The sequence below is a fragment of the Crocuta crocuta genome, unplaced genomic scaffold (assembly GCF_008692635.1).
Source record: "Crocuta crocuta isolate KB4526 unplaced genomic scaffold, BGI_CrCroc_1.0 scaffold70, whole genome shotgun sequence".
Classification (NCBI taxonomy): Eukaryota; Metazoa; Chordata; class Mammalia; order Carnivora; family Hyaenidae; genus Crocuta; species Crocuta crocuta.
The window spans coordinates 4,034,284-4,061,163 of NW_027528417.1; the positions used below are offsets into that span (position 1 = coordinate 4,034,284).

Sequence of the window (26,880 nt, forward strand, 5' to 3'; positions counted from 1 at the left end):
GTCTGCACACCAGCGGTGCGGCCTGCGAGGCTGTCCTGAGCGCAGGGACCGCCCCTCTGCACCGACTGCTACCTTTGAAGAACCTCACAGGCGGCTGCTTGCCATCCTACCTTCCTCCCCTTTCGGCACACAGATGCAGACTTTCGCATTTACCTTCCAGAACTGTGAGCACTGAGATCCCCTGATTGTCCCTGACCTCGTCCTCCGTCACCTTTCTTCTCGCAGAAGAGCCGCCCTTTGTTTTCAGCTGTCCCCGCACGGCACGGAGACACACGCAGCTCTTTGCCATGTGCGGTCAGCGGGCCTCCTCCAGGCCCTCGCCAGGCCCCCGCCCTGCTGACAGCTGCCGCTTCTGTTCACTTCTCTGCTTTTCTTTTTCCCCATCTTTCTCATCATCTGTGCTTCTTGGCTTTTGCCCAGGACAAACTGGTCACTTACAGAACTTCCCAGTGGATGGGCTCCATCTTTCTGCCTTATGATCAAACACGTCAAAACCAAATGGGTTTTAGCATTGAGTTTTGCTTGACCATGGTATCTGAGGCTCAGGCATCTGAGCCTGTTTGGCACATCTGCCAAAGGAGGGGTTTGGGCCATGAGACATGTGTTAGGGACCTGAGAATTAGAAGGGTTTAACTCTCCCTTGGCTTAGTGTCTGGGGGCTTTCTAACAGAACAAGTTATGATCTAGTGTCCCGTGTCCATGTCTTAGAACAAGGGACATAAAAGCTTAATTGGTTCTGTTTTAAGGGGATTTTGTAGCGCGTTTAAAACAGCTTTGGAACCTGTGGACATTTAATTTCTCTCAGTAGTGATGTAGAATTATAGTGAGCTTGGCTATTGCAAATTGAGGTGTCTTGAAAAAACTTATGATATATCCAGATGGCACATTAGATTTTATCTTTAAAGTTGTAATATCCTAGACTGTTCATACTATCTCATTGTTTTTTGTTTTTCCCCTTTCTTCCTAGAATATTTTCCTTCTTGGATATAGTAACTTTGTGCCGATGTGCACAGATTTCCAAGGTAGAGTATTAACCAGATTTTTATCATCAATAAATATCAAGTTGTATTAGAATGAGAATGAGTTTTAGTTCAAGCATGCAGTTAATTTTAATATCATTTTTTATATTTAATGTAATACAGTGTTACCGTAATTCCGTATTTGATTGTCAGCTTAATGTATATCAAGAATAAAAGTTTAGGGGCACCTGGCTGGCTGGGTGGGTAGATAATGGGACACTTGATCTTAGTGTTGTCAGTTCGAGTGCCACATTGGGTGTAGAGATGACTTAAAAATAAAATCTTTCCAAAATAAATAAATAAATAAATAAAAGTTAGAAAATACAGAGATTGAATCAAGGCTTCCTTTAACAGTCTCTTTCACCCCTGTCTCTCCCTCTCTACCTCCCACCTCCCAGGCCTGGAACGTTTTAGCCTTGGATGGAAGCAACTGGCAAAGAATAGACCTTTTTAACTTTCAAACAGATGTAGAGGTAAGTTAGCTTGATTTTAGACAAAAAACTTTTTAAAAAGATGAGTAAACTGGTCACTCTTTCCTGCCTTCTTATTTTGCTGTGTTTAGACTTAATGTTAAGACCTAGAAGGCATCTGCATACATCAGGGCCAAAATTCTGCTTGTATTTTGCTTTGGGTTCTGTATCAGACTACTTTTCTTCCTTGGTCATGTTTATAACCTTAGTATTATTACTGAGCTTTTAAAAACCCCATTCCTGCATCATTAACACCTGGTTCAGTGCTTTAACCTTAGGAGACCCTTGACAAATATTTATTGATCTGAAAGATTCACTGGGAGTTCTAATTCAGCAGCGAGAATGGAGAAGTAGCAGAAGCCTGGGTCCCGGAGTGAAGCTGGAGACCTGATCTCTCCTGCTCAGCCACTTACGTCATATACTATCTCAATGTTTCCGTGCTATTATCTATAAAACAAAGAAGCAAAATCATCCTTAAAGCCTTTTATAATTCTAGGATTCTGATGTCTTTATCTAGAAATATGTGAATATCTCCATTTAAGAGTGATCAGTGTGAGCTAATGAGAAAAGTTTATTTTAAAGCAACTTTAATGTTGAAAAACAATTTATAACCAAAAAGAGAGAGAGGTAGCATTGCACATAGTAATTGTCTAGAGGACTGTTTTAGGGGGTTCAGATTCTGAAGTTCATCTACCTCATGTTAGGAAAACCTTATTTATTTCTAGTTTAGCCAACTCAGTTATAGTCACGGAATTGTATTCTGATTCGGTTCCTCATATAGCATTTTCATCAAGCATTTTTGCCAAAGCGTATGTTTTGTGTCTTTCTTAATGGATGAGGAAGTAATCGTGCTTGACGGGGAGTTGAGCCCGAACAATCCCCCGGGAGTTAGGTCCCGCGGTGTTACCTCGGAGAGCTAATGCCAGTTGTGGGGCTCCCTCACCTCCTCTTCCAGGGGATCAGCGGGAGAGTCTCCAGTCCCATCTCACACCAGTGGCGCAGAGGTCCGCGGCAGGGGTGCTGAGCCTGGGTTTCCCGCTGCGGGTTTCCCCCCTGGCGGTGGTGGTCTGAGCTCGGAAGACCTCAGAGCTTCGCTCCCAGCCTGGGAAGATAAACTCTTTGATGGCTTGGACTATGGTCCCCGGGTTAGGGGGTGAGGACTTCTTTAATGCTCTTTCCAGACTTAACAGCAGTGACTGCAACAGCGCCCCACCCGAGCATGCTGACTTGTGATTCCCCTTCATACCGATCATCTCTAGATCTGTGTTCATTATGTTTACTTAGTGATGTCGAGAAGCACGTCAGATTCCAAAAAGTGTAGTCATTTATACTGGCCAAAGGAGAGTCATTGTTTTTCTTACAAATTTGCAAATGACGCATTCTTATTCTGTGCCCCTTATCGTCCCCTCAGTGTTCTTTGATGGTTTTTCCAAACTATACAACTTTTTGAAAGCACATTTAAAACATTCAGGTTCAGATTTTTAAAAAGACTATTTCAAGTAAATAGCACTACCTTATGCATTATTTGATTTTAGAATTTTAGCAGACAGCTGACTGCAGCTCTGTAAACACATTGCAGAAATATCTAAGAGTACGTACTTCCACTAAAGAGAAGCTAGCTTACGGCTCACCGGTGATGTAAGCAGTGCTTGTGAAGACTTGAAATAGCTGGTAGCAGGGTTTCAGTCTAGACTAAAATGATTTAGTCACCCTTGTGGGCTAGCAATTTGAAGCCAGTTTGGATTCAAGTGCGGGGGCCCCTATATTCTCTAAGTAAGGCCCATTGGATACTCACCCTGGGAAGCATTCCATGGATAAGCTAATCGTCTCAAATCTATTCGTGTGGGATGAAAATGATGACTTATGGATATGTTGAGAGACAGGAAGGTACCAAGTTTCTGGATTAATAGGCTAATAGTATTTACTATGTGCCTGGCACTATTTGTGCAACTTAGATGTATTCATTTAATCTTCTCAGAAACACCATATTGAAGACACTGAGGCTCAGAAGGTTTGAGTAACTTACCCAAGGTCATTCACCCAGTAAGACAAGGCAGTAGGTACCTTGAACACAATGGCTCACGTGACTGTCATGTCTCAGAGAAAAGGCAGAACAGTGTCCAGATGGCACATGTGCTTTGGGCCTTCCCTCGAGCATCACCCTTTCCTGAATAAGATGTCGAGGCATTTTCTGTGCCTTTAAAGTTGGATATTTTTTTGCCGTTGTCTTCTTGGTTATTAAAGATCCAACCAGGCCAAAAGTGAGCAATAACCAAGTAGCATGTTAGTCTAAAAATTAGAACTCCAGGGGCGCCTGGGTGGCTTAGTCGGTTAAGCGTCCGACTTTCACTTAGGTCATGATCTCGCGGTTTGTGGGTTCGAGCCCCGTGTCGGGCTCTGTGCTGACTGCTAGCTCAGAGCCTGGAGCCTGTTTCAGAGTCTGTGTCTCCCTCTCTCTCTGACCCTCCCCTGCTCACACTCTCTCTCTCTCTCTCTCCTAGAAATAAATAAAAACATTAAAAAAAAATTAAATAAATAAATAAATAAAAATTAGAACTCCAAAAGGCCCTCCATTTAGGCTTTATTTTTCTCTAAATCCCTTCATTCCAGAACCCACACCTACAGCATATTATCTAAATGGATAATACACAGCCATTGAATTTTGCACTTAGAAAGGATGTGCTCATTTTTTTTTTCTTTCCCTCATGGAAACAGAGGAGTGGAAAATTCTGGATGTAATTTTTTTTTTATTCCAGTACAAAAGCCTTTACTCCAAAGAAAGGAAGAATAGAAAGCTTATATAAATGTAACTAACTTGAAATGGAGCAAAATATGTTGTGTGCTCCGTTTGTAGACATTGCTATGGAGGGGTTTTTGGTGTTTTATTCTGTACTTAAATATTTATTTATCTTGGACTTCCAAGTCATAATCTTTTCTTCCCTCTAATGACAGAGATTTGTTAACGTAGGTATTACTCAAGAAAGCATAAATAAAGCTGCTAGCAATATCAAAGTTTATTTTTCATCTTTTTAAAAAAATTTATTGTTTAAATTCAAGTTAGTTAACATACGGTGCAATATTGGTTTCAGGAGTAGAATTTAGTGATTCACCACTTACATACACCACCCAGTGCTCGTCCCAACAAGTGCCCTCCTCAATGCCCATCACCCATTTAACACCTCCCCCACTTCCTACCTCCCCTCCAGCAACCCTCAGTTTGTTCTCTGAATTTAGGAGTCTCCCCCTCCCTGTTTTTATCTTATTTCACCTTCCTTTCCCCTATTTCATCTGTTGTGTTTCTTAAATTCCATATGTGAGTAAAATCATATGATTTCATTTTTCTTTGCCTGACTTATTTCCCTTAGCATAATACACTCTAGCTCCATCCACATTGCTGCAAATGGCAAGATTTTGTTCTTTTTTGTTCACCGAGTAGTATTCCTTTGTATACATATGCCACCTCCTCTTCATCTGTTCGTCACTTAGCCAGGTAACGACACACGTACACCTGCTCCCGTGATCCTGTGGTTTGATGAGATCCAGTGAATTGTTCGTGCTTACACTTCAGGGCTAAGATTGCTATTCATATAGTGAGGACAATAGTAGTTTTTTTTAAATCCAAATGGCCTTTTTTTTCAGTATTTCCTACCTTGTAGAGGTGGTAGTTATGCAGAGTACACAGCCTTCAGAATCATATAAACCGGTTAGAACCCTAACACTACCACTCACTAATGCATATGCGTCTCCTTAATCTGCACTTAATCTCCAAAGAAAGAGAAGAACAAGGTCATAATTCCATGTAATGCGATACAAGTATCCAGTGTACAAGTGAAAACACACTAACTCCTTCCTCAGAAGCAGAGATAAAGTCCTTGAGTGATGCTCACTCTTCCTGATATCCTGTATCTTAAATATTATGATACAGAATCAACACTAAATACCATGATGTGGTGATCTCCCTTTACATAAGGGAACAGGAGAGGAAAGAGAACAAATGTGGGGCACCTGGGTGTCTCAGTCAGTTAGGTGTCTTCCTCCTGATTTCAGCTCGGGTCATGATCTCACTGTTGTGAGACTGAGCCCCACGTTGGGCTCTGTGCTGGGCAGGGAGCCTGTTTAAGATTCTCACTCCCTCACCTGCCCCTCCCCCACTCATACACTCTCTCTTAAAAACAAACGTATTATCTTTACACGCATACACACACACACACACACACACTCACTCATAACAAAATAGGGAGAAACACTCATGACAATTGCACTTTTCATTTCTATAATTGGTCGCATGGTGGTAGTTGGGATTCATAGCTCCCTTCTTCTGCTGCCCATTCCATGCTCACTTTCTCTCTGGCCAGCACCCCATCTAGTTGTGCTTCGTTACCTGGGAGAATAACCCAAACCATTGTTTCTGAAGTGTGTGTGTCATTGGCCGTTCTGCCTGGATTGACCTGTAGTTTTCTATTGACTTGAATCACAGGGCGTGGTAATGCTAAGGGACATAGTCTGTCGTAGTAGTAGACCCTGAAGTGGTGGATATTAGAGGAGTCATAATAAGGACAAGAAGGTGTTAAAATCACACCTGAAAATGTGAAAGTGTTTAATCAATGTTTATTTGCCCCCCTTTCATATATCAGCTAGCCCAAGTTCCTTTTTCAAAGGAAATGTGTTGAAATAGGGATTTCCAAGAAGAATGAGGGGGAGCTTTTCCGATACATTTTCGAACTTCTTGTGTGGTACTGTTTAGCTAAAATAAAATTTCTCTTTTTTAAGCAATATTGTTTTAGGTCTCTGCCCAGCAGCTAGTGCTCCCATAGCTGACTTCAAAAGCCTTGTCACTGGCGGAGCAGCTGTGAGCCCTCGGGAGGGGAGGCCTAGCCCCAGGGCTAAAACTTCCAAAAAATTGTGCCCTGTGGTTGTGGTTTTTTTAAACACTTAATGCTTTAATTGAAAATATTTTTCAGTGCTTGCAGCCCCTTTATCCACTAGAAAGTAGGTGGGGGTGTTGGAAGAATGTTCCAGAGTAGCTTCTTGTACACCTGGGGAAATTCTGCAGTTTCTAAATTTCTGAATTTCAGGCTGTTGTGCCGTTAGACAAGCAGCGGGAAAACTAAGGCATTTCCCCGACTTCCTTGATTCCAGGGCCGAGTGGTGGAAAACATCTCCAAGCGATGCGGCGGGTTCCTGCGGAAGCTCAGCCTGCGGGGCTGCATCGGCGTCGGGGACTCCTCCCTGAAGTGAGTGCTCCACCGCGTCCTCTCACCAGCATTAAGTGCTTTTCTTCTGCGAACTTCTTCCTATGGTAGTTTGTGTAGGGTAGTAAAGGAACCAGGCCCCCCGAGTCCGCAAGCCCCCGGCAGTCCACAGGCCCCCCAGTCCGCAGGTCCCCCCCAGTCCGCAGGCCCCCGCAGGCCGCAGGTCCGGGTCAGGGATGTGCCCTGAGGCTGCACCACCCACCTCGCCGGGGTCCGTTCTCCGGGCCGCAAAGTGACAGCACCTCTGGCCCCGGCGTGAGAATGTCACGCGTATCCCACAACACGGCACAGATGAAGTGTCTGATGCAGAAGAACATAATGGTTCACCTCTCTGTCCCCTGCTTCACCTTCCCTTCTTCCCAGCTTCACCTTCAAAAAGTGACCACCATTTTATATGTGATGTTACTTGACGAAATAATTCTTTCAGAAACTTCCTGAGCATAACCTGGACTTTTGCGTCCTAAAGGGATGTGATGATCACACTCGTTCTATTATAGCTAACCCCAAATGAACGCTCGCCCACCTCTTACGGGGTAGCCGTTATTTATGAAAATGTTATCAATCCACTGCTAAGAACACGTGCTTTTTGGAGACAAGACATAATTAAAACCTTTATGTTCTTATCCTTGAGGCCTCTACTGCTGTTTGAGGTTGGCTAAATTAGAAGAGCACTGCCCCTTAGCACCTTGGGACAGACTTTGTCTCTGTAGACCAAGCGTCACCAGCATCCATCCAAGTGCCAGTAAGGATGTGCAGTAACATTACAGGCGGCATAACTTGTAATTGAACTCCTCCTGCGCCATGGCTAAGAAAATTGATTCGTAACATATTTTTAAATGTCTGTGTATTTATTCTGAGAGAGAGACAGTAAGAGCAGGGGAAGAGAGAAAGGGAGAGAGCGAATCCCAAGCAGTCTCTACGCTGTCAGAGCGGGGCTCGACTTGGGGCTTGATCTCACCAACAGTGAGGTCATACCTGAGCCCAAATCAAGAGTCAGATGCTGAACCCACGGAGCCCCCCAGGTGCCCCCATTCATTCTATATTTTAAGGACATAACACTCTCTTTAAATGTTAAGGAACAAAGTTTTGTTTTTCTTTAATCAAGAAATTCAGATCATCAGACCAAATTTTCTGCTACTTCCAAAGTCTGGCAAACTGATGGAATAGAATAATTCTATTTTAATATGAAGCCTCAATGTACCAAAGAGGTCCTAAGCTAATTTATAATAGAGATTTTAAAAATTAAATAAATGTGAAGATGTGGATTATAGCTAAGGAATATCAAAGAAATATATTCTTACCTTGGCAGTTGGAATAAAGCCGTATATACTAGCAAAACTATTCTGTAAGGCTGGGAATGGTATTGATTTACCATAATTTTTATAGTAGAAGTCTGTGTTAATATCTTACACATCTTTAATATGTGAGACCAGATTACTGTGAGAAAAAGTGAGAAGCATAATCCCAGAATTATGACTCAGAATCGGTGTCCGGGACTCCTCCCTGAAGTGAGTGCTCCTCCACGTCCTCTCCGCGAGGCAGCCGGTCGCTGACTGGTCACCGACATTAAGTGCTTTTCTTCTGTGAACTTCTTCCTATGGTAGTTTGTGTAGGGTAGTAAAGGAACCAGGCCCTCCGAGTCTGCAAGCCCCCACCAGTCCATGTCTTCAGTTTCTTTTTAATTAAAAAATCATTTTTAAACATTTATTTATTTTTGAAAGACAGAGACAAAGCATGAGCAGGGGAGGGGCAGAGAGAGAGGGACACACAGAATGTGAAGTGGGCTCCAGGCTCTGAGCTGTCAGCACAGAGCCCAGTGCAAGGCTTGAACCCACGAACCGCGAGATTATAACCTGAGCCGCACAGGCGCCCCTCCAGTTTTTATTGTAATCCCCTGGAGCTAGCTCGGCTTCTACTCTCTTCCTCTTGTATCGTGTTGTTGTGGTGGTGGTTGTGGTGGTGGTGGTTGTTGTTGATGATGATGGAGGGAGGCTATTCATTTTCAAATGTTTGTTGAGCCCTACACCAGGCACTAATCTAGGGAATGGACATACAGTAATAAATCAAAAGAGATTAAAACCCCAGTACTAATCTTACATGTGTATTCTCTGTAACTCTTCCTCTATCATTATCTATGAAGTCCTGTGGATTTTTAACAGCTTTATTGAGATATAATTGAGATACAGTAAACTGTATGTACTTAAAGGGTACGATTTGATCATTTTAGGCATATATACACACATATATATACACACACACATACACCCATAGAACCAACGGTAATCAAAATAATGAACATATACACGTCCCATGAAAGTTTCCTCACGTGCCTTTATAATCCCTCCCTCCCTCCTACCCTGTGTCTGCCCCACTGCTAGACAACCACTGATCTGCTCTCTGGTACTATAGGTTTGTCTGAATTTTCAAAAGCTTTTATGTAATTATGCAGTATGTACTCCTTTTTTGCCTGGCCTCTTTCACTCAACATAATTGTTTTGAGTGAGATCCACTTTATTCTTTTCAAAATTGTTTTGGCTGTTCTAGACCCATTGCATTTTCATATAAATTATACAATCAGCTTGTCAATTTCTACAAAAAAACTTTTTCCAGGATCTTGATTTGAGATGATGCTGAATCCATAGATCAATTTGGGGAGAACTGACATCTTAACAGTATTGAGTCTTCCAACTCATGAACATGGTACATCTCTCCATATAGTTAGGTGTGTTAAAATTTCTTTCAGCATGTTTCATAGTTTCTAGTATTACAATTATACACATCTTCTGTCATATTTATCTGTGTTATGAAATATTATTGTAAGTGGTATTGTTTCAATTTTTGATTCTTCATTGTCAGTAAACAGAAATACTATTGATTTTTGTACATTGACCATTTGTCCTTAAACCTTAATAGACCTTTCCGTAGCTTTTTGTTTGCTACTTTGGATTTTCTGCATAAACAATCATGTCACCTATCATCAAAGATAGACTTTCTTCTTTGTTTCCAATCAGTGCCTTTTCTTATTCTTGCCTTGTTACACTAGCTAAAATCTCTAGTACAGTGTTGAATAGAAATAGTGAAAACAGACTTCGTAGCCAGTCTGTGAGCTTAGGGGGAAGGCATCCAAATATGGTGTTAACTATAGACTTTTTTGCTGATGATCATCAAATTGGGGACATTTTCTTCTATTTCTAGTTGGCTGAGGGTTTTTCTTTTCAATTGAGTGTGGGTGTTAGATTTTGTCAAATTTGTTTTCTGTGTTGTTTAGATCATTGTATGGTTTTTCTTATTTAGTTAGCGTGGTGAATTACATCGGGTGATTTTTGAATGTTAAATCCACTTTCCGTTCCTTGGATAAACACTGTTTGAATCCTCATGTATTATATTTTGTATATATTGGTGTGTTCTATTTGCTAAAATTGTGTTAATTTTTTTGCTTCTATGTTCACGAGGGATATAGTTCTTTGGTTTTCTTTCCTTTTTTTTTTTTTTAATTTCTAGGAGAGAGAGAGACAGTGTGAGCAGGGGAGGGTCAGAGAGAGAGGGAGATACAGACTCTGAAATAGGCTCCAGGCTCTGAGCTGGCAGTCAGCACAGAACCCGACGCGGGGCTCGAACCCACGAACCGCGAGATCATGACCTAAGCGAAAGTCAGACGCTTAACCGACTAAGGCACCCAGGCGCACCTTTGGTTTTCTTTTCTTGTTATTTTTTTTGTCTGATTTGGGTATCAAGTAATACTGGCCTCATATAATGAATTGAGAAGTGTTTCCTCCCCTTCAGGATTTTGGAAGAATTTATATAGAATTTTATTATTATTTTCTCCTTAAATGTTTGGTAGAATTCACCATTGAGGCCATCTGGGCCTGTATGTTTCTTTTTCAGGTTTTTAACTACAAATTCTATTTGTTTAATATATGTAGAACTCTTCATGTTTTCTATTCCTTCTTGAGCAACCTTTGGTATAATTTTTATCTTTCAAAGATTTTGCCCGTTTCATCTAAGTTCTTAAATTTATAGTCATAAAGTTGTTATTAATATCTTTTCTTCTTATTTTATTTATTTATTTAAGTAAACCCTACCTCCAACATGGGGCTCAAACTCACAACACTGAGATCAAAAGTCACATGCTCTACTGACTGAGCCAACTAGACATCCCCACCTTCTGATTATCATTTTAATATTGTAAAATCTGCAGTGATACCTCCTCACTTTATTCCTGATGTTGGTTAAAAGGTATAGGTATTTTCCCTCTTGTGCTTTCTCCCCGCTGTAGTCATCCTGGCTTCAGGTTTATTAATTTTAATGATACTCACAAAGAACCAACTTTGGGTTTTGTTGATTTTTTCTTCATTATTTTTCTTTTTGCTGCTGCATTGATTTATACTCCAATCTTTCATCCTTTTCTTTTGTTTACTTTGGGTTACATTTGATCTTCTTTCTTCTAGTTTCTTAACATGGAAATTCAAGTTATCCATTTGAGACTTATTTCCCTTTACTAGAAGGGGTTAGTGCTATAAATTTCTCCTGAAGTACTGATTTAATGGCATTTCACACATTTGAATTCTGTGTTTGCATTTTCATTCCATTAAAACTATATTCTATTTCTCTTTTGATTTCTTCTTTGACCAAGTGTATTAGTTTCTAAATATTTGGGCATTTTCCAGATTTTTAAGTTATTGATTACTACTTTAATTCTATTGTGATACTTTATATGACTTGAATCTTTTTAATTTTATTGGAACTTGTTTTGTAGCCAAGAATCTAGTCTGTCTTGGTAAATGTTCATATGGACTTGAACTGCTGTAGGGTGGAGTGTTCTATAAATATCAGTTAGATCAAGTCGATTGAGAGTATTGATCCAGTCTTTTATATCTGTACTGATTTTCTGACTTCTTGTTTGATCAACAGAGTTACATTGAAATTTCTGCCTATAATTTTGTTTTTGTTTCTCCTTGCAGTTCTGTCATTTTATTTCTTCATTTATTTTGAAGATCAAGATTTTGAAGGTATATAAACATTTAGGGTTGCTTTGCCTTTATGATGAATTGACCAGTATTTCATTATCACATGGCCTTCTTTTGTCTCTGGTAGTATTCTTTGCTGTGAGTTCTACGTTGTCTGATATTATGTAGACCCTCCAGCTTTCTTTGATTAGTGTTGGCTTGGCATATGTTTTTCCATTCTTTTGCTTTCCACTGATTTGTATTTTTATACTTAAAGTTGGTTTCTTTTTCTTTTTTTTTTTTTTCCTGAAAGAGAGAGACAGCGTGAGCAAGGGAGGGTCAGAGAGAGAGGGAGACACAGAATCTGAAACAGGCTCCAGGCTCTGAGCTAGCTGTCAGCACAGAGCCCAACGCAGGGCTCAAACCCACGAACCGTGAGATCATGACCTGAGCCGAAGTCGGACGCTTAACCGACTGAGCCACCCAGGTGCTCCTGCGAGAGTAAATTTAAAACTAAACATATCATACCAATTCTCTTTCAGTTCTTCTATGTCTGAAAAAACTGTTATTTTTCCTTGAGTTTTGAGAAATATTTTTGTTTGGCATAGAATTTTGTTGACAGTTTTTTATTTTCCACATTTTAAAGAAATGTTCCTCTGTTTTCTTGCTATTTTGTTACCAATGAGAAATCTTCTGTCACCCTTAGTTTTCTTTCTGTGTACATAATGTTCTTTTTTCTGGTTGCTTTTAAGATTATTCTATCACTGCTCTTGGCCAATTTGGTTATGATATGTCTTGATGTATTTTTCTTCATATTTCTTGCACTTGGAATTCTTTGAGTTTCTTGGATCTGTAGGTTTATAGTTTTCATAAATTTTGGAGAAATTCTGGACAGTACTTTTTCAGATATCCACTCCAATCCCCCCAATCTCCCTATTCCTTAGGGACTCCTAGTCACATGTGTATTAGGTTACTTGAAGCTGTCCCACAGCTCATTCATGCTCCGTTCTTTTTGTCTTATTTTCTTTCCGTGTTTCATTTTGGGTAGTTTCTATAGCTGTGTCTCCAAGATCACCAATCTTTTCTTCCACAGTGTCTAACCTGCTGCTAATCCCATCCAGGAAATTTCTATCAGCCATTGTCCGAAAGCTTAATTTGGGTCTTTAAAAATACCCCTTATGTCTCTACATAGCATATTTAATAAACATAACAAGTTTAACCTTCAGGTAGTGCCACAGAACAGTATTCTAGAGAACACAGTTGTAGTAACTTTTAATGTCTTTGCATGCTATCTCTAATAGTTGTGTCAGTTCTGGGTCAGCTTTGATTGAAATTTTGTCCTCATTATGGATGTATTTTCCTTCTTTGAATGCATGGCAACTTTTTGTTCAATGCCAGACATCATGAGTTTTATTGTGGTTGCAGAATATTTTGTATTCCTGTAAATAGTCTTGAGTTTTGTTCTGGACACAGTTGAATTATTCAGACATAGTTCTTTTCAACGCTCTACATTTTTAAAAAGAAACTGGACTGAAGTGGTGTTTTGTCAAGGGCTAAGGGTATACCTGAAGCAATAATGTCTCAGTGTTCTGCCCGGTGTCCCACAGATTAAGATGTTTTTCATTGTTGGCTTGTGGGAATGGGAACTTTCCTGGCTCTGGGTGAGCTCCGGCTGCTGCTCCCTCTGATGATTTTTAATGATGCTCTCCCTGGCTTTGGGTAGCTCCCACATATATGTGCTCTGACTAGAATTCTACTGAATTCTTCAGGGGAACCCTCTAAAGTTCTCTGTGTTCCAATACTCTTATCTGATAACCCTAATCACCTGGGTCAGACTTTAGGCTCCTTATCTTCAACTATGGGATTCCATCAGGCTCTAGCTCAGTTCCATAGCACCACAGCAGGGCAGAAGGAGCAGATAAGAGTGACATCTGGCTTGATGCTGGGTTTTAGAGACATTTGGTTACTGTATAGAAGACTCAGGACTCAACCCTAAAGATACATTCAAGCTGGATCTCAGATGACCTGAGCTGTTCCTTGCTGAATATGTTAAGGAGTAAGTGGAGAGTAAGGGATATTTACTTTTCCACTTCTGGCCTTGCTGCCAACCTGCAAATTATTGGGGAATAATAATACTGAGCGTCATCAGTAACTGGATACTTCTTCATACTGATCAACTGCCAACCCTATCAGTGGCCAAAGATGGTTTCTCCAGAAAGGCTCTCAAGTAACCAAATGACAGCATGGCACAGTACAAGAAAGATTCGGCCCCCTTGCCTCCAGCTGATTTTTCTCGAGAGAGAAGTAATGAGGAGCCAGGCCTCCGTCCTCAGATGTCAACCCACCAAGGAGTGGAATGAAGGAGGATTACGACTGACATGTAGTCAGTCTTTGGCTTTGCTTCTCAAAGCGTAGTCCCCAGAGCAGCAGCACTGAGGAGTCATTTAGAAATGCAGACAATCATGAAAGAGAGAGAGGGAAAGAAAGAAAAGGAAGAAAGAAGGAAAGGAAGGAAGGAAAAGAAGGAGAGGAAGGGAAGGGAAGGAAGAAAAAGGAAAAAGAAGGAAAGGAAAGAAAACAGAAATGCAGACCATTAAGCAGTTTGCTCAGCGGGACGGTGAGGCTCTGCACTGCGGGAAGAACCCCAGCTGTTTCACGTGTACGTTAACGTTTGGGGAGCACCGGTCCGCCCGGCCAACAGTAACACATTAGACTCTTGAAGTGTGCGGAGAGTAAATCTCATGCTAAGTGTTGCCTGCACAACAAAACAAAACTTGAAGCTTGAGGAGCACGGCTGTAAATATGAGCGGTGACCCGCGCCCTCTAGTGGCCGTCCAGGGAGTTTTTAAATGTTTTCTTTTTTTAGGACCTTTGCCCAGAACTGCCGAAACATCGAACATTTAAACCTCAATGGTTGCACCAAAATCACTGACAGGTAAGGAATGAGAATGAGTTCGGTGGCGAATTGACTCTGGGGAGCGTGAGGGGAGAGAAACATGGTTGAAAATATCTTTAGTGTGTCTGCTCTTTTCCAGCACGTGTTATAGCCTTAGCAGATTCTGTTCCAAGCTGAAACATCTGGATCTGACTTCCTGTGTGTCCATAACAAACAGCTCCCTGAAGGGGATCAGGTAAGAGTACCTGCCGTCGGGAGAAACGCCCAAGCCTATGAGCAAACCTTTCTAACGGTCCCATTGGAGCAAGAAAAGAGGAGGCTCGGGTCACCGAGATTTGCTGTCCCCCGCGCGGCTTGTCACACCGGGAAATGGGGGCTGGGATGCCCACGCGCCCGCCGCCTCTCGTTCCCGCAGCGAGGGCTGCCGAGGCCTGGAGTACCTCAACCTGTCGTGGTGTGACCAGATCACGAAGGACGGCGTCGAGGCGCTGGTGCGGGGCTGTCGGGGCCTGAAAGCCCTGCTCCTGCGGGGCTGCACCCAGGTACCGAGGGGCTGAGGGGGCGCGGCAGTCCGGCTCGCGGGTGCGTCCCGGCGGGCGACCCCGCTGCCGTCTCTCTCGGGTCGCCCCTGTTCCCTCAGCTGGTTCCCCCCCTTGTGTTCTCTGTCCCCTCAGTTAGAAGATGAAGCCCTCAAGCACATTCAGAATTACTGCCACGAGCTCGTGAGTCTCAACTTACAGTCCTGCTCGGTAGGTCACGTGAGCGCCTCCTGCCCACGCCCCCCCTCCCCCCTCCCCCCCCTCCCCGGGGGGGGGGGCGGCGCAGGCCCCGCCTCCAGGCGCCCAGGTTTCCTGTTGCGTCCTCGTGGGATCTGCGGGTTTGCCACAAGACGCGGAAACCAAATGGCCGATGCAAAGCCACTGACATTTCCCCCTAAAACTGGGGTCTTGGTTTCTTTTAAGATCTCAGGAATTCTGTGAACTAGTCACTGTGACCTGAACAAATTCATGGTAAAGTCTCGGTGTTTTAGGGTTTTTTTTTTTTTTTTTAATCCTAAAATGGGGATCCTGACGCTTCTCACCTCGCAGCGGGTAAAGCGAAATGACCAGTGTGACAGCGCTTTGAAAAATAAAGGATAAAGGCAAGGTCGAGGTGTGAGGCACCGCCATTGTCGGTGCCGTCCAGGACGCCCGCCACCTCCTCCCGGCTGCCTGGGCCGGAAGCTGAGGAAAGTAAGAGGAATTGCCTACACTCGCTGCTGAGTGAGTGAATCATAGAAGCCGTTGGAAGCCTTGTGGGTGGGAGATGGAGGAGAACCGTCTTCTGGACAAATAATGACCTGCTGGGCGCTGTTGGGTGTTAAGAGCCTGAGCTGCTGGAGGGGAGCAGGGCCAGGTGACCCCCACGGGATGTGAACGTGCACCTTACAGTCCCTCAGGCCGCGAGTCCTTTCACTTGCTATTGTCTGAACCATTTGAGGGCGTTTTATAAACATATACATACATGACCTTATACGGTAGATATTTAAAGCCTTAGTCTGTAGAAATTCAACCAAAAATTGTTCTGTCACTTAACCAGGCAAGTCTTTCGAGCCCTTTAATCTGATTTGTCACACAAGTTTATAAATTTTCCCTGAAAAAAAAAAAATCAAATGAACTCTGGGTCGGAAAATGGAATCTCGCTAGCGCGGTGCCGGGGTAACGAGCGCGTGTCCACCCTGGGCTTCGCCCTGTGTCATGTCAGTGAGTCAGCGGATGAGCTGCTGGTGACCTGAGCTGCTGGTGACCCGCAGCCCAGCCAGGCGCCCGGCGTCATGTCGCTGAGTCAGCGGATGAGCTGCTGGTGACCGGCAGCCCAGCCAGGCGCCCGGCGCCGTGTCAGTCAGCGGATGAGCGGCAGTGGCTGGCGCCGCCGCCTCCTGACGGCCCTCCCTGCCTGGGTTTCCGCAGCGCGTGACGGACGAAGGGGTGGTGCACATCTGCCGCGGCTGCCATCGGCTGCAGGCCCTGTGCCTGTCCGGCTGCAGCAACCTCACAGACGCCTCCCTCACGGCCCTGGCTCTCAACTGCCCGCGACTCCAGTGAGTGCCTGGCCCGACTGGCGGGGGGGCCCTCCCGCAGGAAGGGGGAGGTGGCGGTGCAGGAGCTGGTGCTTGTGCTCTCGCCGGCTGGCGAGAGGGGTTGGGGCGGGACTGGGCGCCATCCGGCTCACTTAGGGATGGACGGGAGGACACGAAGCTGCCCGCGGCCGCCAGGGAGGCTGCACCGTGAGTCTCGTGGACTTGACACCTGTGCGCGCCCGATTTGCCTCATCCTGTTAGGATGCTGACGTCAGGGTGGTCTGCTGGGGTCAGAAGGGTAGCCCCACGTCCAGATGCTCCCAGAGTCTCCTCCAGGCCAGTTGCTAAGTGGACAGAAGTGGGGGAGAGATCACAGTCTCCTTATTCATCACCTTCTCTAGCAGAAGGATGTCTTGTTTTTAACAAATAATGATTGGTTTTCTGATTTTCCAATAGTACCGTGACTATGAAAACTTTAATAATGGCACCAAAATGCTGACGCTGACATCAGTTGAACTCCTACATGGGTATCTCATTCAGCCATCCCCACATCTCTAGGAGAATAGGCGCTGTTATTCTCACTTATTTGGCAGAGGAGAAACCAGGACTCAAAGAAAATCGCATACTATACGGGGTCACATGATGAGGAGGAAGTAAAACTAGAGTTTGAACTTGAAACTTTGACCTCAGAGCCAGCAATCTTAACCCCTGTGCAAGAGGCGGAAAAAGATTCTTCTTTTGTTATTTATTTGTCTGTGAAACTGACCCGTTTCTCCTGCTTCCAGCAGTTTCACATCTTCTAAGCATTGTCTGTTGTTGTCTTTTGCATTAGGGATGATCCTGGGTAATTTTGATATTTTTAAATAGTAGAAGGAATGTGGATGATCAAAACTGGTCAGAAGGTGGTCAGAATTACTGCTACAAGGGCGTATTTAACTTTAAAATGTTATTTATTCCTCTGACCCTGTTAAGCATGGGCATGGAGAATCAATCCATGTTTTTCATTGGCTGCAAAAAAGCTAACTGGGGATTTCACTAAATCCAGTATATATCAAGATGATTTTGTTGAGTAAAAGTTCATTTTAATTGTGTTTAAAAGTCAACAAATATCGGGGGCTCAGCTGGTTAGGTGTCTGACTCTTAATGTCGGCTGAGGTCTTGATCTCAGGGTTGTGAGTTTGATCCCTGCTTATAAAAAAGAGTCAACAAATACTGGAATAATACTTGAAAATGACACAGCAACAACGTCCCGGTATTGTGGAGAGATTGCTGGGCTGCTACCCAAGTTGGGGCTGGAACTTTGGGACTTAGGGGAAGCCCACATTTCTTCTTGCTCCTCCTTCCCCTTCGTCTGTGCAGGGGACAGCTGTCCTCAGGACTGTTCCAGAAGCAGGGGTGTGTCAGCAGAATAAAGTCGAGAGTGTGCATCATGAAGTATGTGTTTCTGTGGTTAACCAGTCACTGCCTTTTCCTCCCGTGCGCTGCGTATCCCAGGATTTTGGAGGCTGCCCGTTGTTCCCATTTGACTGATGCAGGCTTTACGCTTTTAGCTCGGGTAAGGCAGAGGTTTCTAAAAGCAAAACCAAACTAATTCACCTCCCTCATTTGCAAAGGACTCACAGTGGTTTTGGAATGTGCAAAATATGTGTGCCATCAGAGGAGAGGTGCTGGGTAGAATAGAGTCCTCGGGGTGTGCTTTCCTGTTGGCTCGGAAAGCTAAGGGGGTCCTCTAGAAGGTTCCAGAGCAGTCTAGACCTCGCTGTCACTTGGTCAGGTGGGAGCATGGTGAGAACTTCCTCCCTGGCAGGACTTGGCCTTCCTCCTGCAAACCCTGACTCTGCCTCCCAGGAGCCTCCTCTAGTGAGCTGTGCTCTGCCTCCCCTCCCTTTTCCCCGTCGCCCTGCAGACGGCGGCCATCATGGAGGTCCCCGGGGCCTGCTGCTGGGAACCCATGAGCTTCTGGGGATGGTGATACACTCCCTTCCTCCTACCCTAATCCTCACCCGTCCACACTGTGCCTGAGCGCCCCATGCCCATGCCTTCCCAGAGCCTTATCTGTGGCTAAAGTGTACAGATTATATCCGTGAGCCACTAGGAGGGGGGAGGCCACTACCTTTCCAGGTGAGAGGAGGAGAGGAGCCCAGGATGGCCACCTTCCCATTTCTGAAGGGAGTGTGATTCACAGGGCACTTGCTCAGAAGTGCCAGCTCAGCCTAGGGGCAGGGCGGGCTCCTTCATGGAAGAGAACAGGACACTGGGCTGGTACTTAGAGGGACAGGGCGCAGCACCAGTGCTGCCCTGACCACTCACCACATGGTGGGGGTGGTTTTGTGGATTTTTTTCAGAATTGCCATGATCTGGAGAAGATGGATCTTGAAGAATGCATCCTGGTGAGTAGACTCCTGACATGCTGTGTAGGGCTCTCCCTCTGTCCTGACAGCCGGGCATGGGTAGACACCCCATGGCTGTGGTCTGCACCCTACCCACCCCAGTGTGTGTCTCAGGAACCTGTAAGGGCCATGACCATGGGATGCATGAACTTGGGCTATTCTCAGCCATCAGAGCTACAGTTAAGATGTTCAAGGTAGCTCCTTTTTTTTTTTTTTTTTTTGGCCAAACATTAAAAACCATATATGTTTCAGAGAACTGAAGGAGAAATAAGCTTGCATGCCCAGTGATGAGGTGACTATGGAGTAGAACCGTGGGGAACCCCCCCTTACCTGCTTCCTCTCTGTCCCATGTCCCTGGGCCCTCTTGGGGCACCAGAGGAGAGGCAGAAAAGCAGCTTTGTGACTGCAGGAGTGGGCACACTTGAGGTTGTCAGCAGTGAGAGGAGCTCCCGGCTTGAGGGTGCCTGCGATGAGTTTTTCGTTGTTTTACACCTTTTGATTCTCACGTTCAGGAGGAACCAAAATTGGGTGTTAAGTTCTGGCGTAGGAGCCACACTGACCCCGCGTGTCTCTCTGCAGATAACCGACAGCACGCTCGCCCAGCTCTCTGTGCACTGCCCCAAGCTGCAAGCCCTGGTGAGTCTGGGACTTCTGTGGCCCTGGTCACCACTTAGGGATGAGAGAGCTCTCCCTCCGCAGCAACAATCAAGTTGGTTTTCCCTTCTGTAAAAGGCATCGTCATTCTTGGTTTCAGAGACCACGTGGGAGACAGGGTATCTAACTGTCCCTGACTTCATTTCGGGACGCAAACTGGCTGTCGAGGCCGCTCCATTCACGTCCGTTGTCTCGGGGAGAGGGAGACTGCATGTTTCGATGATAAGATGTAGACAAAGATGGAGGCCGTCCTTGGGCTGTATTTGCATTCCATACCTGCTCTCATGCATCTAGAGGGAAGAGGAATGAAAATATCTTGCAGGATCCTAAGTGAGCAGTGCAAAGTGCCACGGAGGCTCTTAGGCATGCAGACGCCTCCCGTATGTTTCACATGTGGCTGTAAGACGGTGGGCCCGCGGGACGGGATGGGGTCCTTGCATTCATCGGGCCAGCCTGTGTTAGCTGTGCCCACTGGATGCACTGTCTCATTTTCTTCCGCCCACAGCCCGGTGGGAGGGGGGGACATCCCCATGTTATCAGTGACGACACCAAGGCTCAGAGCAGTGAAGAAACTTGCCCAAAGCCACACAGCTGCTCAGAGGCCCCAGCTCTCTGGGCCCCTGTGGAGTCTGGCCTTCCTACTCCCCCTGAGACACACACCAGGGTTTTCGTAAGCTAGAGAAGCTGTTGTCTTTCAAACTAGCTCTGTCCTCAAGGGCCAGAACTTTCTATAACATCGTTAAAACTCCTTTGGCCTTGAGTTGTTCACAGTTCTGGGGGTTACTTTTTTGCTTGGGCACAGGTACAGTTGGGCCTGGGACAGCTCTGGGACTTTTTGTGTGTGAAGGGTTTGGGGTCAGGTTGAATCCAAGCCCTCTGAATGGCTGCCCTGTGTGTAGTGCATATCGTTTTGTAGCGCTCCCAGATGTGTTCTGATCCAGTCTTGTAATTGACAGGACCTGTCACTCAGGTGTGCTTCCTCCCACTACCCTCTCTACTCCTCCCCCCTGCACCCTGGGCTCTCAGAGGTGGGAAACTCAGGAGCCCTGCCTTTATCTCCTACATCAGCCCCTCCTCTTGGCTGCCCAAGGGCTCTCTCTGCCCTGCCCTGGCCTCGGACCCCCTGGCCTTCATTAGCATCTACGAGACATCTTAGATCAGGGTGGGGGCCGAGCAGGGGTCCACTGAGCGCAGCAATGCCTCCTGCCAGCTCTCTGCCTCCTCCTGGGGGTGCAGGGCCCGCCGGCACCTTAGCGGGCACATCTGACAAATACCAGGTGTTCTCACAGCAGGCATGCTGGGGACTGAAAGTCTTCTCCATCTCGTCCCCTATGCTTATACAAGCTCCTTCCAGAACCAGGACTTAGAATGAAGGATAAGCCAGAATAAAGCCAAAATGCCAAGGTAAGAGCCCAAAATAAAAACCAAGGAGGATTATTAGCCGAAAAGCAGGGAAACGGTGGCAGTTGGAATCTAAACTTAGCTTTGACGGTGCATAATTGCCAGGACAGAACAAGGAAATGGTCTGGATCACAGCTGGTCCACTTTCATCTCATTCACTCTGCAAACACCCCTTGACCGCCACGTGCCAGGTGCTCTTCTAGGCCTGGAGAATAAAAAGGCAGTTCATCGGGGGCGCCTGGGTGGCTCAGTCAGTTAAGCGTCTGACTCTTGATTTCAGCTCAGGTTGTGGTCTCACAGTTTGTGAGTTCCTGCCTGGCATTCTCTCTCTCCCTCTCTCTGCCCCTCCTCCTCTCGCACCCTCTCAAACTTTAAAAATAAATAAATAAAACCTTTTTAAAAATTAAAAATAAATTCATCAGGAGAGACTAACTTTATGCTCCCCCTGAAACTCCAGAGAGGTGGTCTGGATCCATGTTTTGGGGGTACCATGCCCCAGGAGCACGAGGTGCTCTGGTGAGGGACAGCAGTCGCCGGTCAGCCCTGGGGTGAGAGCACGGGCTTTGGGAGAAGTGCGTGTTTACTGCAGCAGCTCGGACAGCACCCATGGGTGGTGGCCGGCAGTCCCGTACGTGCCAGCAGCGCAGCAGGAGGATGGCAGGCTGAGGGTGCGCCCAGTGGTCGTGCGCCACCTCCCCACGGGCCTCCTGCCGAACCAGGTGGCCCCACGGGAGCAGCCCCGTCCCCACCAGTGGGTGGCTACCCTTATTGAGGGAGGCCTAGACAGCGCTGTCTTTGACAGAGCTTGGATGAGCTGCTCCTGGGCCCACGTTGGGCGCTTCTACCCTAGCCTGCAGAGATGAGCGGAGACAGTTACTATTGGGGGAAAAACTCCGTAGATGGAATTTTGAAAAGCGGCTTTTGTATATTACTGAAGATCTGCAAGCAGGAAGAGGGAAGTGACCCCTAGTTCAAAGCCAGGTGACCATCACATCTCAGTCCCCACAGGTTCAGTTTCCCCAGGTTGTCGTTAGACATACCCTGGCTTCTAACCGGTAGGCTACATCTCTAGTAGGTTCTGTTGATTTTCACGCTTGCTTTGTTTCCTGCTTTCCTTTTCAATACCAGAGCCAGTTTTCTGAGACTTTTAAAAAGCTTAGTATACAACCCATTTGTCCTGGAGACTACCAAAGAAGAACTTTAGCAGTTAAAGAGTAAGGAATATACCCTAAAAATAAAAGCCCCCTTACTGTCTTTATTGCTATAGAATTATGATCAAATTGGCTAGTGGTTTATCAATTTTGTTAATTTTTTTCAAAGAACCAGCTTCTGGTTTCATTGATGTGTTCTACTGTTTTTTTGGTTTCAGTAACATGGATTTCTGCTCTAATCTTTATTATTTCCTGTCTTCTGCTGGTTTGGGGTTTTATTTGCTATTTTTTTACCAGCTGTTGGAGGTGTAAGGTTAGGTTGTGTATTTGACACCTTTCTTCCTTCTTTAGAAAGGCCTGGATTGCTTTATACTTCCCTCTTATGACCCCCTTTGCTGCGTCTCAGAGGTGTTGGGCTGTGGTGTTATCATTTTCATTGGCTTCCATGTACTTTTTAATTTCCTCTTTAACTTCTTGGTTAGCCCATTCATTCTTTAGCAGGATGTTCTTTTGTCTCCAAGTATTTATTATCTTTCCAGATTTTTTTCTTGTGGTTGATTTGAGTTTCATAGCACTGTGGTCTCAAAATGTGCACAATATGATCTCGATCTTTTTGTACTGGTTGAGGGTTGATTTGTGCCTATTCTGGAGAACGTTGCATGTGCCCTGGAGAAGAATGTATATTCTGCTGCTTTAGGATGAAATGTTCTGAATGTATCTGTTCATCTGGTCCAGTGTGTCATTCAAAGTCATTGTTTCTTTGTTGATGTTCTGTTTAGATGATCTGTCGACTGCTGTAAATGGGGTGTTGAAGTCCCCTACTATTAATGGTATTACTATCAATGAGTTTATGCCTGTGATTGATTTGTATATTTGGGTGCTTCCCCATTTGGAAGATAAATGTTTACAATTGTTAGGTCTTCTTGGTGGATAGACCCCTTAATTATGATATAATGCCCTTCTTCATTTCTTGTTACAGTCTTTATTTTAAAGTCTAGATTGTCTGATATAAGTATGGCTACTCTGGCTTTCTTTTGGTGATCATTAGCATGATAGATGGCTCTCCATCCTATTGCTTTCAATCTGAAGGTGTCTTCAGGTCTAAAGTGGGTCTCTTGTAAACAGCATATAGATGGATCCTGTTTTCTTAACCATTCTGTTACCCCATGTCTTTTGATTGAAGCATTTAGTCCATTGACATTTAGAGTACTGAAAGATATATTTATTGCCATTATGTTTCTCATAGAGTTGGAGTTTCTGGTGGTGTTCTCTGGTCCTTTCTAGTCTTTGTTGCTTTTGGTCTTCTTCCCTCCCCACCCCCCATCTTTTCTCCCCTTAGAGAGTCCCCCTTAAAATTTTCTTGCAAGGCTGGTTTAGTGGTTCCAAACTCCTTTAATTTTTGTTTGTCTGGGAAACTTTGAATCTCTTTTTCTATTTTGAATGACAGCCTTGCTGGATAGAGAATTCTTGGCTGCATATGTTTCTGATTCAGCACATTGAATATATCCTGCCACTCCTTTCTGGTCTGCCAAGTTTCTGTGGATAGGTCCATTGCAAACCTGATCTGTCTTCCCATGTAAGTTAGGAACTTTTTGTCCCTTTCTGCTCTCGTGATTCTTTCTTTGCCTGAGTATTTTGTGAATTTGACTATGATATGCCTTGTTGATGGTCGGTTTTTGTTGAATCTTGTGGGAGTCCTCTGTGCTTCCTGGATTTTGATGTCTGTGTTTTTCCCCAGGTCAGGAAAGTTTTCCACTATGATTTGCTCACATAACCCTTCTACCCCTTTTTCTTTCTCTTCCTATTCTGGGACCCCTGTTTCTGATGTTCTTTTTTAATGAGTCACTGCTTTCTCTTATTCTTAAATTGTGTTCTTTTGCTTTAGTCTCCCTCTTTTTTTCTGCTTCATTATTCTCCATAGGTTTGTCTTCAGTATTGCTGATTTGCTGCTCTGCCTCATCCATCCCTGCCGCTGTGGCATCCATTCAAGACTACAGCTCAGTTAAAGCATTTTTTATTTCATCCTGACAAGCTTTTGCTTCTTTTATCTCTGTAGAGAGGAATTCTAACCTATTTTTGACCCCAGCTATATTCTTATTATTGTGATTCTAAATTCTGGTTCAGACATCTTGCTTGTATCTGTGTTGGTTAAGTCCCTGGCTGTCATTTCTTCCTGCTCTTTCTTTTGGGGTGAATTGCTTTGTTTTGTCATTTTGAAGGAAGAAAAGGAATTACTAAGGTAAAAAAATTTTAAATAAAAAAATTGAAAACACACACATACACACACACACATGCGTGCACACACACAAATCAAATAAATAATGCTAGATCCTAGGTGTGTTTTGGTTATTGAAAGGAGCTTGACTGATTAGAGAAAAAAGAGAAAAAGAAAAAAAAAGTTTGAAAATTTGGGAAAATGAATATAATGAAATAGGATAACTTGAACTGATGGAAGTAAAATAGAATCTGAAAAATTTATGAAAACAAAAAATGTAGTAGAAAAAATAAAGGAAATATTTTTAATAAAAATTGAAAGTAAAGATAAAATTTTTCCCTTTCTGTATTCAAGTTAAAAAAATGAAAAAAAATTGAATAGATGGACCAGCGAACAGACTGAAATATGATTGATATTACATCGTTTTCCTCTGGGAGTCAAACTATGAAGCACTTTGTAGTCCATAAACTAAGCAGGTGGAGAGATTTGTGGTATTTCTGAAGAGTGAGGTTGGCCCAGTTGGGTGGGTCATTAGTGTAATGGCTCTGTTCTCCACTAGATGGTGCTGCTTAGCTTACTGTGGTGGATTGTTGTGGCACCTGTAGGAGTGTATGCACATGAGAAGGAGAGGTGGAAATGGCATCACCCAGCTACCCAGTCTAGTATCAAAACTCTGTGCTCTCCCAGCCAGGAATCGCTCACCTGTCCTTTGTGTCTGGTTTCTGTCCACTCCCCACTTTGACACTGTCTGTGACCATGCCATCAGGTAGCCAGGCACCACCTCCCTCCTGAGTTTTATCTGAGATGCGGCTATGTTTCCTGACCCCTCACTTCTGAGGGACTGTGGCTTGGACCTGCTCAGATCCTCTGGGGGAGGGTCTCACCAACCAGTAGCTGGTGCTGTTCGCACCCAGGAACATTCTCAGAACTGTGCTACTGCTGATGTCCAGGAACTTGTGGTTGAGTGCCAGCCTGCCCCAGAAAAAGTTCATGCGATTGTGTAGCAGCAGCGTTTCTAGGATTATGGAAAATCCCACCTGACCTGAGAACCTCCCAGACCCACTCTGCTCCTGTGGATTCGTCCTTCCCACTAGGGCACCACTTGGTATTTGAGCTGCAGAGTTTCAGACTCTGTGCTCCCCCTGTCTATAGAGTCTTCATGGAATTTAACCTCTCTCCTTTCTCCTTTCTACCTTCTCTCTTTTTAGTTCAGTCCCTGTGGCTCCTTCTACTTTTCCACTTTCTTTCTCCAGCTGCTTTTGCAGCGAGGGGCAGGGGGGTTGCTTTTCCCATACTCTCCCCATCTCCATCCTCTCTCCGCAAGCAAACAGCTTCCTGCCCCCCGCATCTCCTCTCTTCCCCTGTTCACCTCTCTGCGCCATGTACCTGCTGAGTTCTGTGGTTCAGGTTGTGCGGATTGTTGTATTAATCCTCAAATCAGTTTTCTAGCTGTGCAGATGGTTTAGTGTTGATCTGCCTGCATTTCATGGACGCAAGACAGATAAATAACTTCCATGCTGTTCAACCATCTTGGCTCCTCCCCCTATTGCTATAGAGTTTTATCTTTCATCCGGATTTATCAAAACTCAGTGATGTTGTGTAGGAAGCCCAGGCCATTAGGGATCTAGTCAGTCAGTGCCCTTTCAGAATAACAAGCATTTAAGTCACCCAACTAGTAGAAGGCTTCTCTTGCTGATCAAAACACTACTTGTTATCAAAACACTACTCAACTGCTCTAGAGGAAAAAAAGGGACACAAGACTTGGTAACATTTAGGTGAATACTTTGTCCATTTTATTTTATTTTATTTTTTAATTTTTTTTTAATGGTTTTTATTTATCTCTAGGAGAGAGAGAGAGACAGCGTGAGCAGGGGAGGGTCAGAGAGAGAGGGAGTCACAGACTGAAACAGGCTCCAGGCTCTGAGCTGGCAGTCAGCACAGAGCCCGACGCAGGGCTCGAACCCACGAACCGCGAGATCATGACCTAAGCGAAAGTCGGTCGCTTAACCGACTAAGCCACCCAGGCGCCCCTACTTTGTCCATTTTAAAGTGAAACATTTAACACCTTGAAAAATAACAATGTGAAATAGAATGTGTGTTGTTCACCTCTCAGTGTCACAGCCCACGATCTGACTAGCATCTCCTGTCTTTCCCAGTCACTCCTGTCACCCAACTGCAATCAAAATTGAACCTAAATGGGTACCTTTGAACCCACCATCTTGTGATTGCCAGTCCTCATTTGATGTCACCTCCCTCTCCCTTAAATTGTGTGGTCAGTTATTAACTCGCTCCCTTGCTCCTCAAGAGTCCCCTTCTTCATTTAGCACAACTGTCATTCTGTTTAACTCTTAGCTGCTGAGCCCAGCCTTTCTTTTCCAAAAAAATTTAAGATTATTTATTTATTTTGAGAGATAGAGGCGGGGGGGG

The 26,880-nt window shown here is 44.6% G+C and overlaps 1 protein-coding gene across 3 annotated transcripts in view; it reads left to right on the forward strand.

The window, feature by feature from the left end:
* The first annotated feature begins 6,634 nt into the window (after window positions 1-6,634).
* Window positions 6,635-26,880, forward strand: part of FBXL2 (F-box and leucine rich repeat protein 2) — a 31,635-nt gene continuing 11,389 nt past the window's right edge. Inside the window, exons 1-9 of one of the 3 annotated variants that reach the window (XM_077754282.1) lie at window positions 6,635-6,723; window positions 14,554-14,622; window positions 14,704-14,818; window positions 14,999-15,125; window positions 15,258-15,332; window positions 16,533-16,663; window positions 18,002-18,197; window positions 18,988-19,032; window positions 19,612-19,668. In XM_077754282.1, the coding sequence (XP_077610408.1) occupies window positions 14,598-14,622; window positions 14,704-14,818; window positions 14,999-15,125; window positions 15,258-15,332; window positions 16,533-16,663; window positions 18,002-18,197; window positions 18,988-19,032; window positions 19,612-19,668 (771 nt within the window). In that variant the 5' untranslated portion in view covers window positions 6,635-6,723; window positions 14,554-14,597. Of the gene's footprint in view, window positions 6,724-8,233; window positions 8,250-14,553; window positions 14,623-14,703; window positions 14,819-14,998; window positions 15,126-15,257; window positions 15,333-16,532; window positions 16,664-18,001; window positions 18,198-18,987; window positions 19,033-19,611; window positions 19,669-26,880 lie in introns of those variants that run through there. The other 2 variants (XM_077754284.1, XM_077754283.1) reach the window with 2 other exon arrangements.